The 19,091-nt window shown below is 39.0% G+C and overlaps 1 protein-coding gene and 1 long non-coding RNA gene across 3 annotated transcripts in view; one reads left to right on the plus strand and one right to left on the minus strand.

The window, feature by feature from the left end:
* The window catches only part of LOC111737786, a 50,795-nt gene extending 46,998 nt beyond the window's left edge, over window positions 1-3,797 (minus strand). Inside the window, exon 1 of the long non-coding RNA XR_002779565.1 lies at window positions 3,654-3,797. This is a non-coding gene — a long non-coding RNA (uncharacterized LOC111737786). The remainder of the gene's footprint in view (window positions 1-3,653) is intronic.
* A 171-nt stretch (window positions 3,798-3,968) lies between these two features.
* Window positions 3,969-16,992, plus strand: CAVIN2 (caveolae associated protein 2). 2 transcript variants are annotated; one of them, XM_011355870.2, is made up of 2 exons: window positions 3,969-4,581; window positions 14,614-16,992. In XM_011355870.2, the coding sequence occupies exons 1-2, from the start codon at window positions 4,252-4,254 to the stop codon at window positions 15,406-15,408; spliced, it is 1,125 nt and encodes a 374-aa protein (XP_011354172.1). In that variant the 5' UTR covers window positions 3,969-4,251; the 3' UTR covers window positions 15,409-16,992. The 2 variants fall into 2 exon arrangements, with proteins under 2 accessions (XP_011354172.1, XP_011354163.1); XM_011355861.2 differs by having other exon boundaries at window positions 3,974-4,734.
* The last annotated feature ends 2,099 nt before the right edge of the window (window positions 16,993-19,091 follow it).

Below are 19,091 nucleotides of genomic sequence, written 5' to 3' on the forward strand. Positions count from 1 at the left end.
AGTCATATGTGCAGGGCAGGGGAAAGGAGGTATTCAAATGGCTGAAGATAGTTGACACATCTGAAAATAGCCGGGTATTTTTCTCTCCTCATAGCCTTTCCATGTGGCTATCTTAGGCTTCCTCACAGCATGGCAGTCTCAACAAAGTCATATTTTTAATACAGAGCTGGCTTCCCCTAGAGTTAGTGTCCCAAGACACTGAGGAACAAATCACAAACCTTCCTATATCCTAGCTTCAGAAGTCCCAGCATGTTATTTCTGACACACTCTATTTGGCCAAGCAAGTCGCTAAGGCTATTTCAGATATAAGGAAATGGGAATTAGATCCTACCTCTCAGTGAGAAGCGTAGCAAGGCCTAGAATGTCAGGGTTCCCAAAGGGGTTTAAATGGAAAAGGCCAACCAAAGAAGACATTGAGCTGCCTCAGGTCTAGAAATTATGCTGAAGGGTGACCAAGCCTTGGGGCTTACTAATGATCCAAAATGGGAAACCTCACAGAGATTATGACTGATGCTCTAGCCTATAATAAAGCAAGCATTTTCCTGGAGTGATCTCTCTCCTTATATGACTTAGAGACCTGAGGTAACAGTAGGCAGCTGGCGATCAGTTGGAGGATTCAGACCTTTAACCATACCGTTGTGACTAAAGCCCTCATGTAACTGACTCCAGCACCACACCTGTACATCTGTACCCAATATTTGTCAACCTGCCTCCTTATCCCAGTAAAGCGGGAGTTTTTGAAGAGTAGCAGATATATGTCACTCATCTTTGCATTCTCAGTGTCTAGTACTTATTTCCCATTCAACGAACATTACCAACAGAACAATCCCTTGCTACATTTTATTGCTGCCATAATCCTTCTTAAACACAACACTTTTACATGTTCTAAAACCTCTAGGAGCCTCCTATCTGCCATTGTATCAAGTCGAAATCCACTACCTTATTTCTAAGGAACATGATAGTATGTAATAAGTAGATTTAATTTCTCAAAAATTGTCTTTTAAGAGTTGATTGCTGACTTTCACTCATTTCTCTGACATAACTCAAATTTAATTCAGGGCAACAAAATGGTGAGTGTGGTCGCTCAGGTTTACCTCAAACTCTAACTGAACAACAATGCTTTCTTTTATTGCCTTTGCTTTCCCCATGTATAAACTCTTGATGCCCTTAGAGTTTGTGACCCAGTTTATTACTTAGTTACATGCTGTCTTGTACAGGACAGGTTTCCATTACATAGCTCCTGATCATTCCCATAATTGTAAGGTTGTGCAACAGAGCAAATTACGGCACAGCATCAAACTATTCACTAATGAATTGATCACTTCTAAATATAATTTCCAAAAGACGTACTTGAAGTTCATAAAATGATTACTTCTGACAAGAAGTGAAAGGGAATGGAATGAAAATAGTGCTTGAAAGGGCTTTCAGCTTCATTTGTAATAGCTTTTGAAAGAACGTATTTAGGTTGAGGTAGATTGTTTCCAAAGATTGCTTCAATGATCTCTCCCACGTTGTTTCCCCTTTACCTTGGGACTTCACTACTCCTACCATAAAAAGGAGTCTCCTGTCCCCTTGAATCCGAGCTTGGCCTGTAATCTGCTTGGACTGATAGGATGTAGTAGAAGTGACAAGGGGAGAGTTCCAGAGCCTAGTCTTAAGAGACCTGGCAGCTTCTGTTTCCACTTCCTGGTAATCCTGAGGCATCATATAAAGAAGTCTGGTTTCTCTACTAGAGAGATCAGAGGAAGAGTCCCTGGAGGCTAAAATACTGAGGAGAGAGAAATCCCACATTCTACTCATCCCAGCTAAGGAGCCAGACATGTGCTGGAGACCACCTCAGATTCCATTACAGCTGAATGAACATGGCAGAGATGACCCATTCCAGCTGAGCCCTGCCGAGCCATTCACACAATCATGACTAAATAGAACTCATGACTGTTGTGTTTTTCAGTCTCCGAATTTGAGACTGGTTTGTTACACAGCAATAGAGAACTGTTAGGATATGTTACTTATGTTACTCAAAATTAATTTTAAAAAACAAATAAGCTCATTTGCAAACCTTTCTTCCTGTTTAACAACTAGTTTCTCTCCTTTCCCACCTCAACCTCATGTCTTTAATGTCACTATTCATCCAACAGAGTCTACAATATCCAACAATGCGATGCAAAATCAGTAGAAATCAATGCAAAATCAGGGCAACGTGATTATAACGTGAAATTGCAAGTCTTTCAAAATATGTAAGAAATCATGAAGTTGATGAAAGTAATGTTAGAGAAGCCATTGAATCATGGGCAACTTCTCTGACGAATGAGAATCTGCAGCTGGAATAGTTAACATTTAAAGAAGAAAAAATCCACACAGATGATGGCACAATAAGTGCTTCAAAAGAGAATGATTTGAATGTCAAAATTTAAGAAAGGCTCTTGGGAAACTGATGAAGCCTTCAAATATTTTTACAATAATGACTCTTTATGATTTGCCCACAGAAGTTAAATGTAAAGGGATATATCCTGATACCATATAATTTTGTTAGAAAATTATGCTTCTCAAAACCAGCACTTGATTCGTCTTTTGTTCTAATATTTAAAACATCATCGACCAATTAAATTTTGTTAAATTAAGATAAATTAATTTTAATAATTTTCTTACATTTTTAAAAAATAAAGTTCCAAGCAAATCTTTTAATATTTTGTCCTTATTTTTTAAAAATAAATACTTTAAGTAGGTTTTGGGGTTACCAATTATCTGAGGAAATCGAGGGTCTCTGTAAATATCTTTAATTCGTCTCTCTAGCAGGTATACTCATTGAGGGCAAGGTCTTAGATCATGCTGTATTAGTATCTTCTGAATAGTTCATCAATCATAGAATTGAGCAGATAGTGGAAATTCACAAATTCAATAAATGTAACAACAAATGACCTGCTGATTGATCGGCTTACGTGCAGATTTTGCCACTGTAGAATGGCACTTTTCCATTATCAATCCCTACCCAATATGAGCTGGCATTTGTTCTTCTCAAAACTGTTCATAGAAGGCCTATTACAAACTTCCTGCTGAAAGCACTTTCGAGGGCTGAATACATTTAAAACCAATTCAAGCATGTAAAGTCGTTTTAGGAAATAAGCCCCACATCTCAAGGGCTCAGATGAGAAGGGCCATGTTTTAGAACAGGTGTGCCACTTCACTGAACAGGAATTTGGAAATGTCAAACATTAGAAGCACTTCAGAAACTCCAACTCAACCTGCCTGACAGTCACACTTCTGGGCACATGTCAATAAATGCCTTACAGAGATGGGTATTTGAGAAAATCTCAGTAGGGATTGAAAATTATTTAAAACGAATAAGCATGGTAGGTTCTTAAAGAGACCAGGATTTATTTACTGGGGGAAGGAGACTCCTCTTTCGATTTTACTTCTCAAAAGAAATTCCATATTTATTAAAAAAAAAAATTGTTCAAAAATTTTCCATCTATTACATGATAACAGTCCAAAACAGCATTTCATGTTTTAACGTCCCTGAAGCTCAGTCTCATTCGACTTATCTTGCATGGCCAATTACAAGGGTAATAATAAGAACCGGGCTGTTTTCTTTGTCATTATCAGGATTACTTCCATGCCTTCGGAAATTAACAACACAAGCTGGCTCCAAGTACCTTTTAAACTTGGCCTCTCTCAGGACACGAGGTGTTCTGCAGCCCGTCAGTCAGTTCTAGGACAAATGCAAACAATACTTTCCGTTACAATAACTTGTATCCAGGAAGGAAAAAAAAAGAAAAAACCCAACCAGGCACTCTGTTGCATCTGTAGCATAGCAGCCAGAGAAAAGTTTACTAGCTTTAGCCAATTGGAGGCTGTGGAGCTGGGCCAGGTTAGCATGTTTTTCTCCGCCCCTAGATGAAGTCATGATTGAAATATGGCTTGAACTTATTTTTAAAAGGGAAGAGGAGTGGGAAAGAAAAGCTAAACCTGCAGGAAAGTGCCCTGGGCTGGGGAGAATGTGGTTAGGAAGTGTGAGCGTACTTCTGAACTCTGAGTAGTTCTCAGTTCTGTAACCTTCGCCTCCCACTGGGTGGAGTAGGGCTTTTAAGAGCAGCTGGAATGCATTTCCCCAGATCAGTGTAGCCAGTTGTTGCCTGTCTGAACTTCTGCCAGTCCTGGAGAGGTGCTCTGAGCTCAAACCAGCCAGCCTTGCTCTGCACTCCTCACCGCCGTCCCCACTGGAGCAAGAAGAACGTTCCTACCTGTCCAGCCATGGGGGAGGACGCTGCACAAGCTGAAAAGTTCCAGCAGCCGGGTTCTGGCTTGCGGCAGGAGAGGCCAGCCAGCCCTAGCCCAGTGCCTTCCTCCACACCGAGCCCCAGCCTGAACCTGGGGAGCACAGACGAGGCCATTCGGGACAACTCGCAGGTGAACGCCGTCACGGTGCTCACACTCCTGGACAAGCTGGTGAACATGCTAGATGCTGTGCAGGACAACCAGCACAAGATGGAACAGCGGCAGATCAGCCTAGAGGGCTCTGTGAAGGGCATCCAGAACGACCTCACCAAGCTCTCCAAGTACCAGGCCTCCACCAGCAACACCGTGAGCAAGCTCCTGGAGAAGTCCCGCAAGGTCAGTGCGCACACGCGCGCAGTCAAGGAGCGCATGGAGAGGCAATGCGCGCAGGTGAAGAGACTGGAGAACAACCATGCCCAGCTCCTCAGACGCAACCATTTCAAAGTGCTCATCTTCCAGGTCAGTGCCCCCTACTCCTCCCACCCAGCTGGGACTCAAGTTTATGAGAGATCGGCCTGTTTCTCAAGGCCATTTGTCTGTGAGATGGTACATCTGTTCTGTCTGTCAGGGATCACACGCAGAAGGCATTGTCCCTGTCTGCCTTCAGCAGGCGAGTGTGAAATCTGCACACACTATGGGAATTTCCCAGGTCACTGCAGCCTAACCCAAAGCAGATGCCCCAGGGGTTAGTAGGCCAGGGTCATTTATTTGTCAGAGAGCACCTGGATGCACTTCATACAGGTTGGGAAGTTGAGCAGATGCACAGGCACCCAGTCAAATCTATTTGTCTCTTTGCATTATGAACTTGGGGCTCTGACTGCAGCTATGAGTCGCACAGGGCAAATTAATTCAGTGGCTGTTTATTAACTCTTTGTGGTAATGAGATAATCATGTGAGGGTTCTGTTTGGTTTGATTGTTGGTTAGTTTTTAAATAAAGAAGTTAAACTCATAGCTGTTTAAAGTAACCCTTTGTCCAAAGCCTATCAGTGTTTTGGGGACTGACCAAATATTGAAAACTGATTCCATTAGAGTTGAACTAGCATCTTTCTATTAAGACTCTTGGCCAAAGCAATCTTGTTGAGTTCTTTTCTAGCAAATGATGCAATAAAAATATAGAGCATAACTCTTTACAAACACACTAAATATGCTTCTCATTGCTCACAGAGACCACAACTGCAAAGTAAAATAAAAGCAGTGTTATCAGTTTAAGTTACAAAGGCTAGTCTTGAATATTTTCTGCTTCCAATGGTTGCCTTAGAATAAAAAGGTCACTTTAATTTTTTAATGCATCAATGATGCAATTAATGTAGCAAGAGGCTATCTGGGGACAGGGAGATTGCGTGGGGCTGTTGTTCAGACAAGTGGTGGGCATTTGTAAATCCAAGGGCAGCCCTGCCTAATGCTGGAAGCCCTTCCGCCCAGTGGAACCCTGCCAGCACAGAGCCCAGGAATCAATTGCCATCCCTGCCCCAGGGCTGTCTTGTTGTGACCATGTGAATAGGAGAGGATTTCAAAGCCATGGAGGGGAGAGGCTTTAACCAACTGTTTGATTGTGAAAGGCACACAAGAAGAGCCTTCATCTCCCAAGAGAGATTTAGAAATTGGGATTTAAACCAAGGGAGCCTTCTTTTTCTAAAAGAGTCCACTCTGCCAAGTTAGAAACTAAGCCTTCTTCCTCCCATAAAAGGAAAGACTCATCTGGCTGCTTTTTTGTCCTCCCCAAATTGCACTTGATGTTGTAAAGCTTCAGGCAGCTGATGTCCTCCTATACCTTGCAGGCTTTTGCAGCCCGGAAATTTTTTAGCTTTAATGCAAATGGAATAGCTTTTCATGCACCAGATGAACTGAAGAGATACGGTAACTGTGCCTTTCTTAAGCCATATAAGATTCTTACTTTATTAGCCTAAAAGATATTAGAAATCTTAACTCTCGAGGCATTTCTAAATTAAATACTGATCTCCAAACAAAACTAAACATGTACAGACCTGTTTAAATCTGTCATCAGAGGAAATTTCCCTCTTTCCAATATGAATCAAGGAGATTATCTCTTGTCCTATTCCTCAAAGAGGAAAAAAAACATGTATTTATCTAGTAGAGGAAAATCACAATTTGTCGGGATTGGTTCTTGTTTTCTTTTGCCACGGATGTTCAGTAGATGTTAGGGGGAGGAGGGGAGAGGATATGTGACTAAAATTTCAAGAGAATTATAAATCTGACATTAAAAAAAAAACAATTATTGGGAAACTTAAGGACACATGCTGCTCCTGAAGCCCTGCCACAATGGTCTCCTGTTTTGTCACATTGGATTGACAGGCGTGAAATTACAGCCAGAAATGGTAAAAACTCTCCTTAAAGTGAGTAAAAGGTAAAATGGGGGTGCTCATGACCAAGGTGGGGGTTAGAGAATCCAAAGCAACTTGTTCAGGCTCCATTCTGGGCCTCTCAGTAGACAGCCCCCAAAGACATTTAATTTTAAAAAGAGCAGTTTAGGAAGCAAGGAATTGGACCTTAAGCCATGTAAGATCCTTTATTCGACTAAGGATATTAGAAATTTCAACTTTGATTATTAAAAATAAAAAACAAGTTCAGTTCCTTGGTGGAAAGGTTGCTTTCTCTTGATCCTTCTTAAAGTAAGGGTTTTAGGGTAGTAATTATGCCAATGGATAAAACAATAACTTGTATTAGAGGGTCGTCCAGAATAGGGGTTGAAAAGATAAATTTTACCATAAAACACTGGTTTAAATCCTAGTTTCACCACCTGCCAACTGTGTGTACATTTTTGTAGCTTCTCCAAACTTCTGTCTCCTCATCTGTACACTGAAGATATTAATAGAAGCAAAAATCTTTTGAGCTCTTAATAACTCTGCCTATCATCTTTTTGTGTATTTTCTCATTTCCCCCCAATTTACAGATGAAGATGTTGAGATGTTTAGATCTTGTCTGAAGTTATAGAGTAAGCAAGAGGTGACGCTGAGGTTTGAAAGCACATTTGATTGATTCCAAAGTGTATGCTCTTAAACATTAATTCTTCTTCCCTAGTATCTCTCTCCTAGGGTGAGGAATAATGGAATAGCATACTTAAAATGGTTAGTGATTGGCATGGTACAAGAACTCAAGAATAGAAGCTCTTCCAGGGTAGATTTGAAATGCATTTGCACAGAAAAGAGGCTACACTTTTGCTTGGTTAGAAATATGCCTCTTAAGTAAAAACTGATCTCACCCTACCCAGGATGTTAAAATAGCTATGCTTATGCTTTATCAGTTGAGATTTATTAAAAGTTACATACACACATACACACACACTTACATACTCACACACATCCACTCCCTGCCATACCTTATATAACAACTACCATGTTGAAATCAGTATTATGTCACCACCGCTATGAAAGAAGGAAAGAACCTATCCTAAAGAGACCCTTCTGATAGCAGGACAGTCTTTACAGTACGGCAGAGGGTGGGTGTTTCCGAGACCTGCAGAGAGAGAGGAGGGCAGGTAATGTACCAGGTACTATTTTACATCTTTAAGTTATTTTTGTCACTTTCAGTTCACTCAAATGCTATGCTAGTCTTTCCCCTACTAAACCCATTGGTTTCTAGTCTAAGACAAAAATATAATGTAAAATAAGAGAGTGAGGAAGGAAAAACTGTCACCTGACTTGAGCATATTTAGTACTGTAGTGTTTAGAAGATTACGTTTCTAGTTTGTAAAGTCCTATTGTGTCTTCCAATATCTGCAGGTGCTTTTTGGTCGGATGGTTAGTTGGTTGGTTGGTTGGTTGGTCAGATCATCTACTAGCTACTTACACATTTGCATTTTTGAAATTCCAAACTTTGTCCTTATTTTGTATTATTTAAAACTTAAATCTGTGCTGGACTTACAGATTTAAGCCTCTCGTGCCTTAACAATTATTTCAAATTATAGCCAGTAGTATCTAAACTGGAGAAAATTCACCTCCCTTTGAATAATAAAATAAATTGTAACGTCCTTGTTAAACTTAGCTGCTTTCCTTTCTTACATTTTTTAAAGTAATAGCTTAAGGTCAATGTTCGGATTCAAAATACTGTGACAGTACCCAGTATAAATGAAATGAGACTCAGAGAGGTTGCTGATTAAAAAGCAAATGCCACAGACTAATAAAACTAATTCTTTGCCCGTAAGTACGGCTCTCTTTTCCTAAAAATAGATTTCGTACGGAAAATCAGTGAATTTACAGGCAAGAGGAAATTTTCTCTGTTGATTGAAGAGACTAGAATTTCACAGGTAACTGACCCTGCCTGAGGGTGCAATGCCCACTTATGCCCTCTTAAGGTTCTAGTAATGATTATTTGAAAAAGCAGTTTGGGAATGATTTCAAATCCAGAGAAGAAAATGAGAGTACTCATGGACAGCTTACACTTTCATCCACATAAAATTGTGAAATTGGGTGAAAAGAGTAGAGGTTAGATATTTGCTGTGGATATATTCGTGGAGAATCAAGCCTATAAATGTGTTCAAATATTCATCATTTGGTTTCCTTCGATGAAATCAGAATTTTAGAAAGGTGCTAAAAGTGTAATGACTTCAGACTATTTTAAAATTGATTTTTTAAAAGATTGTACATTCTCTATCCAAAGCCACTGCTCTGAAAAATGCTAAATTAGTAACGACTTAGAAGAAATGGGGATATAGATAATCAAAGACGCCTTTATATTGCAACTCTTGATGTTTATATCACATTGATTAATGTTCTTATAGTAGGATATTGGTTTCAATATGCTACTTATTCCGTGCCCTTTTAGTTTGTGAGATAAACAAAATACTAATCTTTATTGTTATTATTTACACTTATGGAATGTCAGCACTCCCTCAGGCACTTTAAGTGAATAACTGATTATTGTTGGTATTTCTTCAAAAGAATTATTACTTTCTCTCATATTAAAAAATGAAACTCTTTCTCAGATGCAGCCCTTCCAAGTAAATGTTGCCTCTTCTGTTGTTTTTTAATCTATATTTGTTCAAATTGAATGAAAAATGTTCTCCAGTGGAGCTCGGGTCCTTTAGTTTTGTTTCTTGCATGAAACAAAAAAAACATATTTGCCATTAGTATGCTGTGAGACTGCTTCTACAATTTGTTAATTATTTTTCACGGGATTTAGGTTAATATCACAGAATCAAATATTTTACAGCTGGAAAGCACCTTAATAATCATTTAGTTTAACCTCATTTGATATCAAAGAAGCAGAGACCCTGAGAAACAAAGTGACTAGCAAGGCTTCATTTTATTAATAGAAATTATAGAGTCAAATCGTGAAATTAGTAAAAACAAACACTATAATTCCACTATGGCAAAGTTCATGTTTAGTGGGTTTTCTACATCAGCTTTTAAATAATTGAGCGTGATTTGGTTTTTGTTTTGTTTTGTGTCCTTTTGTGTGTAACAAAGAACACCTAACCAATGTGATCTTAAAAAAGAATTGAACCCTTGATAACACTGAAAAATAATGAAACTTTTAAATCCTCCAGAATGTGAAAGACTGCTCAGGGATTATAACTAATGCATTTTATTCTTATGACTTGCTGATTCCACCGACAGTTGCCTTAGGGGTGCAGTTCTAATCAATCGCTTTATCCACTTGGCAATCTATACCTCAGAAACACAAATTGGAGAAAACCATCAATGTGTAAAGAGACCTATAAATCAGAATGTCAGGTGGGCATAGCTCCATTTTAATAACTAGTATTTAGAGATTATTGGGTAAAACATTTCATGGACACAAATTTTTGGTCCTCATATTTCTCTAGGATGCTACCACATCCCTGTGGGAATGACAGCCATTGTTATTTTCTTCTAACGACGAGGATGATAAGTTAGTGACAAGAGAGCAAACTACTGGCTTGTCTCTCCTTATTCAAGCTTTTCAACCTTTTAAAAGTGACTTACTGTAGACTTCCTTTTCCGATGCTAGTCATAGAATCTCCTTCTCTTTTAAAATGTGATTATCTATATACATGCACAGAAGATTTGCTTCCATAAGCTTCAACCCAAGAAGTATCCAGCAGGTTGGCAAGTTTCTCTGTGTTGATATCCACATGCACAACTGAGATTATTAGTTCACGAGAAGTAATATAAAGAGCAAACAAACTCAAGTGCAAGAAAAAATGCCACTTCTCAAGAGTTCTTTCCACTCCTTTTCTCTTTTATGCCGCAAGCATATCATTTATATATGTTTGAAGTATGCTGTTTAATTCTCTCATCCTTTGAAAATTCCTAAGGGTCCTTGTGAAAGGTCAGAACCAGGAGCAGCTGCATCAGTGGAGCCTGAGTATCTTTTTGAAAATAAATCTCTAGGACAAATAGTCATCTGCTGCTGGGGCCTCTGCTTGGTAGAACTACCCAAGGAAGCAATGCAACCCACAAGGGATGCCATGTGAAGTCATCAAAACCCCTAGTAGATATATGAGTAGCATAAGTAAGCAATGACAGAATTGAAGATGTATAGTTGATCCTTCCCCTTGAAAGAGCTTATAATCTTGGAATCTGAAGTGAAAGCAGATCAAAAACCTTATGACAGTGAGCTAAAGGTGGAAGTGTCACCTTACCTATAGGCAAGTGAAATATCAAGTGTTTCTTTGAGGTGTTTGTGTCCTGAGCAAGGACATATGCAGGTGAGAGTGGGCACCTTAGGGACAGTGCAGTTACGGACGATCTACTGTCTGAAGTTCAAGTTGAATTTTCACCATTGTAATACTTCATAGTCAAATATGATGCCTACGTTTTACTAAAGAATAGAGATTTTGAAGAGAGTATTTTTCTGCTTCTAAACAATCATTATTGAAAGGTAAGACCTTCCTGTGTGAAAAGAAAAGGCTCACCTTCAGAGTAGATGCCATAAGAAGCCACAAAATAAACACTGTCCAGTAGACAGAACACAAAATGTTGCTTAAGTAATTAAAATGACAGCAGAAGCTAGCAGTTAGCCAAGAAGAAATACCTCACTTGTTTCCAGTTGTATAAAGACACATCCAACTCATTCTGGATTATGTCTGTCCCTGCTGGTTTTATTTTCATAGCTGGCATTAAAGAGCACTTGTATAAATTTCCCTGGCATTGCACAAAGGAGTTCAATTGGGTTTCCCACGATCTCTCAACTGCCCTCATATATGCAGTGTGTTTCTACCACAGATCCCTTCTGATTGACCTGATCATGCACATTCCTCAAATGTCCTCAAAGGGTACATGATGAGAGACAAGGGTCTAAGATTCAACATAATAAATTCAACATAATAATAAATTTACATTTAAATTAAAAAGTACAATATTATTAGTTTAATTCTTTTAGCAGTAGAGTTAATATGTCTTCCTTTTGTTGAGGTTGAAGAAAGAAAAGTTATCAGAGTAATCCTTTGATTACCCTGAGAAATTGTACTACACAAATGTACCTTCTCTCTGATAACTAAGACTTCTTTTTACAGTTTTCTATCTGAATTTGCCTTCTTCACTGAGGACTTTTAATACCATTTCACTGAGCTCTTGGTTTCTTCCTTTCCTGCAAGCCACTCCTGTCAAACCATCCCAATCCTCTTGTCAAACCCCAGAAGTAATTTTGCTTCCAGACTAAGCATCAAAGTCCTAGCTATTCCTGCAGTCTGCCCCTCTTATCACTAAGAATAAAATCCTTCCTTAAAAGTGGAAACCACTGTACCACGTAGGCCTTAGGTTCTTCTCATTTCCCAGTGACAACAATGATCAGCCAACTTCCTTCTACAGAGAGAAACCCATTTTTTTGTAGTCTTCAAGACTAGCCAAGAGAGGGGCTTGAAATCTCCACTCCAGCCACCCTCACAGTTGTCTTAGAAAGCCACCTTACCCAACATACTCTCATTCGACAAGTAGCTGTTGAGCTGCCAGGAACTATTCTAGTTGCCGGGGCATAACAGTGAACAAGAGACAGAAATTCCCACTGGCATGAGGAGTATATGCCAATGAGATAGACAAGTTGAAACTTGAAACATGTGGAAGTTGCACTCTGTAAAAGTTTATGTCATATATGATTTGTGAGAATCCCATACTCCTTTCAATTTTTTACTTTGTCTTTTATAGTATGTTTTTTTTTTAATTTTTTTATTAAGTTTATTGGGGTAACATTAGTTAATATAATTATATAATTTTCAGGTGTACATTATAATTTGACATCTCTATATTCTATTGTGTGTTCACCACCCAAAGTCCAGTTTCCTTCAGCTACCACATATTTGACCCCCTTTACCGCATCCACCTCCCTCCTCAACCCCCTCCCCTTACCCTCTGGTAACCATTAGTCCATGAGTCTCTGTTTGTCCTGTTCATTTGTTGATTTTAAGTTTATATCCCACATATAAGTGATATCATGTGATTTTCAACTTTTTCTGTCTGGCTTATTTTGCTTAGCATGATTATCTCGCGGTCCATCCATGTTGTTGCAAATAGCAGTATTTTATCTCTTCTTATGGCTGAGTAATATTCCATATACTATGATTTTTGACATTCAAAATGGGAGAGTGTGGCAAGAGCTTTGGGAAAGAAATCCTGGATTTCTTCACTCTTCCAAGGATTCTGTTTAACCAGGCGTTCTGCTTTTTACCTCTACCCAAGACTTTATCCTTTGTTTCAAACAGTTTATAGAAAGAGCTCTGGTTTGTGTATGTGTGTGTATAAGGGGGCAACAGGGGGCTGTGTCTTCTCAGAGTATCATAATTATACCATTCAATGGTAATAAGGAGAGGAATTTTTAAGTTTCTCTATATCAAAACTGTTCATTTAGTCTTTGTGGCAGGAAGTTAAAAAAGTATGTGGGCTTACTGTTAGAGCATTTTTTTTTATTATTATTATAACCCCAATTTTTCAGTCAATCAACATTGCAGAATGAGAGGGGAAGTTCTCACCGTTCATGTGAACTTTGCATGAAGTTTCAATCAAGGTAGACTTTTACATTCACTACATCTGGTTATTTTTCCAACTGAAAAGTACTGGATAGTCCGCAGTATAATCGTGTAACATTGCGGCCTTGGTTGAAGCCAGGATGGCATGGATCTGGGAGCCTGGCCCACCTCAGCCTTCCTACAGAACCCCTACTGTCCTGAGAGTGCAGTTTGAAAGCTGCTAATCTAGGACATTCCTCTTGTTCATATTTGGAAGAACCTGAGACCCAAGGAGATTAAGTTATTTGCTGACAGTCACACAGCCATTTAGCAGTACAGCAAGGACTGGGACTTGGGCCTCCTGTCACACATGCTTTCTACTGTGCCATTGCTTTCAATGAAAATGTGGAGGCACCTTGCTGGCTGGCTCTCATTTTTCAATATTCAAAGCAAATATAAAATTCAGAGGGATTTCTATACAGTGTGATCCAGGTCTGTCTAAATTCAAGTCTCCTTGCTTAGCAGCACTGGAGAACCATCTCCCTTACAGTCTGGAGGTAGGTTCTCAGGCTCTGCTCCCCAAGGTATGGCAAGAGGCAGATCTTTGCCTGTATGCCTACAAGCTGGATATAGTGATGGGGGCAGGAAGAGAAATTCCTGAGCTGCTGTCCTCACTTTTAACTCTAGGTGGGGGCCAAATTATTCTTGCCCCTGGAAGCCCTGTTTAACAATAAACATTTGAAAAGCCATACTTGGCAGCATATTTCCCCTGTACTACTCTAAAAATGACCACAGTTTGCTACCTTTCCTTACTAACACCCACAAAGGATATACTAAACCAAAGGATTTGTGAGTGGGTCCCCAGTAAGGCTTGGCCTTGTGTGTCTTCCTCTCAAATTATGTCATCAGAAAAATTAGTGTGTACTCTCGAACAGATACCAAAGTTGACCATATCCTTTACTTCTGACTTCTAGTTAGGGAGGGAACCTGATCAAGGCTTTACATGGTGTCTGACACTTGAGGACCTCCCAGTTCTCACTCTGCTCCCATCTTTTAACTTCCAACTTGATCTCTAGGCTCTTTTGCAGTGGGATTTTGGCAGGAACAGGGAAGGGCAGAAGAGAGGGTTCATAGTAACTTTCTTTAGCACTGTTATCTAGACAGCTTCCTGGTCTATCTGAGCCACAGCCCACTTCCCCCTCTGCCTGTCACTGATAGAGCCCTTTCCAGATGCCCTCATAATCTTTTCAATAGGCAGTCCTTGGCCTTATCCATCCTGAGGGGGCAGGGGGGATGCCTTGACCAATTTAAAATTAACTCTGCATGCTCTAGAAAGCTGAAGCCACAGACGTTGGGTTTCTATCATGCCGAAAACACATATACACAAATTGCAGCAGTTCAAGACTATTTGTGAAATGTGTTATTAACATGAAATCTGCATTGTCCATGTTTTCAGGAAGAAAATGAGATCCCTGCCAGTGTGTTTGTGAAAGAACCAGCTTCCAAGCCACTGGAAGGGAAGGACGACCTCGCTGATGAAAACAAGTCCCTGGAGGAAACCTTGCACACGGTGGACCTCTCATCCGAGGATGAATTGCCCCACGACGAAGAGGCCCTGGAAGACAGTGCAGAGGAAAAGATGGAGGAAAGCAGGGCAGAAAAAATAAAAAGATCCAGCCTCCAAAAAGTGGATAGCCTCAAGAAAGCATTTTCTCGCCAGAACATCGAGAAAAAGATGAACAAGCTGGGGACGAAGATTGTATCTGCAGAGAGGAGAGAGAAGATTAAGAAATCTCTCGCTTCCAGTCATCAGAAAATATCCTCAGGGAAAAGCTCCCCCTTCAAAGTCTCTCCCCTCACTTTTGGTCGAAAGAAAGTCCGAGAGGGAGAAAGCGCGACAGAAAATGAGACCAAGTCTGAAGACATGCCTAGCAATGACCAGATGCTGAATGATCACGAGGAGAGCTCCTTCGCGGAGGGTCATTCCGAAGCATCCCTCACCAGCGACCTGGTGGAAGGGAAGGGAGCAGAGGGAGATGCTGGGAGGGCGGCCTCCAGAGGGAGTAACTCTGGCATGGACAGCAACGTGGACTTGGCTATTGTGGAAGATGAGGAAGAAGAGTCGGTGGCCCTGGAACAAGCACAGAAGGTGCGCTATGAGGGAGGCTACGTGCTGGCCTCTGAGGATGCTGAGCAGTCAGATGAAGAGCCGGTGAAGCCAGCTGTTCTCCAGGTGGACCAGACTGCCTAAACAGCACAGGTTGCTGTGCGGGTCCTGTGCCTTCACTTAGATCAGGAACCAGGGCTTAGAACAAACTCCTGCACATCAGCATCTCCAGCACCATCCACTCACTACTTTGCTATTGTCCAAGCAGTAATCATTTACTACATAGCAGCAGCACACACGTGACCAAGATTTACTGTGAAGGCAACCCGTCAGGGGCTCCCTTTTAATTTGCTCTTAGGTTCTGTTTCTGTAGAATTTCTCCAACATTACCCAGAAGAAGAAATGGAGCAGTTAAAAAACGCTGACCAATTTGGCTTAGTCAGAAAAACCATAGGCTACTTAGAATGCTAGTCATGAAATGTGATTAATTTTTTTGTCATTCCATAAGCTTGCAGGATAGAGTACCAGTAAAATATTGAATTTCCTCAGAACTCTGTGAATCTAAGTGTGTGATATATAATATACATATGTATTTAAGCTAAAGATGTAACTACTTTATATTTTAAGAAGAAAACATTTTTTTAAAAGGTAAAAGAGGAATTTCAGTTGGCCATCCACTTAATAGAAGCCATCGTTTATGAAAATGAAGTAAAAATTGAAAGATTGTAATATTTATCTAGTGCAGTAAGATATGTAGAAAAGTCAGGACTATTGGGAAAAGGAAACTAAGGAGATGTTGGAAAATAAAAGAAACAGGAAGCAATGCCAATGAGAATGAAGACAGAGAAAAAAGTATGTGCTTAAAATAGAATATTTACAATATTAGATCAAGTATTTCACTCCTTAAATAACAATACTAAAGACATTCATATATCTTAGAATAATGTCACGATATTTTTCTAACATTTTCAAATAATATAAAAAACACAATTACTATGTTAAAGCTGCATTTTTCTTAATAAAAGATATTACAAATATTTCTTTAAGGAAACTCAAAAGGATGTCTCTTTAACATTAGAATGAACACAATTCTTCAAAATTAATTAATACATACTGCCTTTTCTAAGAAGTTGGATCATACTATTCTTTAATGTTTTTCAAATTCAAAATAACCCTTATACTCCAAATGTAGGTTTATAAGATGTTAAAATCAACAGATTTGGGAAGGGAAGTCTGTTTTTCCTTTTTTATACATAATGGTAATTTTATTCCAGGTCATATTTTATTTATATATTAATTTCACCGAATTTTAATGTTTCTTAACTTTTTAATGCATGCTAGTGTTTATGTATATGTGAACGTTTATTTAGATGAGGTAATTTTTACTACTGCCTAACATTATACTAAAATATTGCTTCATCTGTTTTAATTACAGAATGCTACTGTTTTGAGGAAACTATTAAACTATACTTTAAAGACAGGTAGCAAGCAGCAAATTCCCTAAATTTAGTATGTACCACTCATTATAAGTACCTTCACAAATACAGATAGTCCAAGACAGTATTAACAAACTGCTTTGTCTTATGAAAAGGATAGGATTAACCAATGTGTCGATGACATAACTCTACAGCTATGTCCTTATTTTGCAGTAATGTACCCCAATATTAGATTGCTGAACTAACAGCAGCTATGTTAAAGAAGACTAAATAAACCTAAATAAAAAGCACATAACAATGTCAGTTTTTTGGCAGAACAATTTTAGAACGAGCAGAAAGAATTGATTTTAAACTCTCCTCCAAACATAGCTGTAATGTTGATTGTTTCAGTCTTGATTTCCCTATTAACTCTGTTTCTCTTTTCCCTGATCTCATTTAGAAATCCAAGTCTCATTCTTCAAGTTTAACTTTCTTGACATCACCTTGCCAGCTCTGGAGAGCATCTGAATTTGTTGCAGCAGCTTGATGAATTTGATAGTTCCTTCTGCATTTTTATTGTTTGGTACCAGACCTTATAATACCTTAAGTGGCCTGCACACATGAATGTATTGAAGTGTACATTCAGTTTATTCATACAGGTAAAACTTTGTCTTCTGGAGCATCATACACTTGGTAGAAGACTTAATTTCACTAAGGGCCTTAAGCATGCCAGTTTAACCTTTATGGAGTTGCTATCACTTCTTGCCGCCAAGAAATTGGAGGATCCTGAGTTAATGTAATGTTTAGATTTCCTTTTAAAAAATGCTTATGTCATGTAGGGAAAAACTGCACTTAGGCATCATCTTAGATTTTACAAACAAACATTTATTCTATGTTCCACATTCGAGACATTAAAATCCTAAACAATAAAAGAGAGAAGTGGGCCAGATGATTGTTGGAAAACACATACCGTGGGGATTACAGAGAGGAGCAGTTCTGGAAATGGAAGCTATTTGTTCTGGGTTATTGTTGAATTATTTGCATTCTGGTGAGGCTGCAAAGTCCCCAAATCAGATATGTCTTCTCCCCACCCATCCAATAACCCATTTCTAACTTTATGTGCCTGGAGCTCAAGGACTGGATTAGTTTTCCCCCAAAGATCGGTTATACATTAATAAGCACTGAGATCCATATCTTAGAAATATAATTCAGGAGTAAGACGCATCTATTATGTAGATCATAAATCTCACAGAAATGTAACAAAGATGTCACTTTCCTACAAGATTTTATTTTTAAAATATATAGACATATATTTCAACAGGAATATTTTTCTGTCTCCACTTAGGAATCTAATATATGGCTAAATTTCTTTTTATACATTAAAATAAGAGACTCACACTAAGACCACTTCTGTATAAAATAAAGATTTTTCACATTTATTGTATGATGAAAGCCCAAGATATTTCTGCTTTTAGCACTACCTGTGCAGAAGATCAAGGTTTGAACCTCATGTGTTTCAGTCCACCATCAGGAAACTAGAAAGAAGCTCCTTTGACATAGCCAAGCTGCTAGTTTAAGTAAAGGTTACAGTGAAAGTCGTTTCCTACATTAAGACGCTAATGCTTAAGCTCAGTTAATTCTTGCTCCAAAGTTTGTTTACTGCCCTACAGCCCAAGTCTAAGTGATTTTATACTGGAGATTGAGAGGATGAGGAATCGAGGTACAGGCAGCAGTCATTATTATCAATTCCATAGCAACCACCAGTCTTTCTAAACACAGAGACTCTGACACGGCAAAACAAGTTTCAGATGAAATTGGCATTGCGACCCTTGTATTCTGCTTGATCTGGGTGCGGAGATAAAGACTTCTGCAGCCAGGAACTCATTCCTAAAGGGAACAGGCAGTAACTCCCATTATTAAAGATACATTCTTATTTTTGTTTCAACCATTGCACTGGGCTGCATTATTTGAAACACTGAAATGATTTTTAACTTTCTACAGAAACTGCCCCAATGAAGAAGCCACACCTTTAGCAAAGCATCTTGATAGTCATACATTTAAAGACTTCCTATTGTAAAATCAATTCATTAAATATTTATTGAGCAATGCAAACATTTGTTCCTCCTATTTTCTAAAATTCTTTGTGCTCAAAGCAGTAAGACACAAACATGGGGGAGAGGAAAATAACATTTTTAATAGCTTACTTTTCACCAGGCTGGACATACAGTACCTACCACACACTAGACATGTTCACTATCTCATTTAATCAAACACATCCTATTAGAAAGGTACCATTTTTGCATCTGAGACTTTTGAAGTTAATTTACTCCAAATAGTAAGATGGAAGAGGGAGGAAACTCCAGAGTTCTTAACCACTCTAAGTTCTCACTCATTGTGTTATAACTTAACTGT

The sequence above is a fragment of the Pteropus vampyrus genome, unplaced genomic scaffold (genome assembly GCF_000151845.1).
Source record: "Pteropus vampyrus isolate Shadow unplaced genomic scaffold, Pvam_2.0 Scaffold2, whole genome shotgun sequence".
Taxonomy (NCBI): Eukaryota; Metazoa; Chordata; class Mammalia; order Chiroptera; family Pteropodidae; genus Pteropus; species Pteropus vampyrus.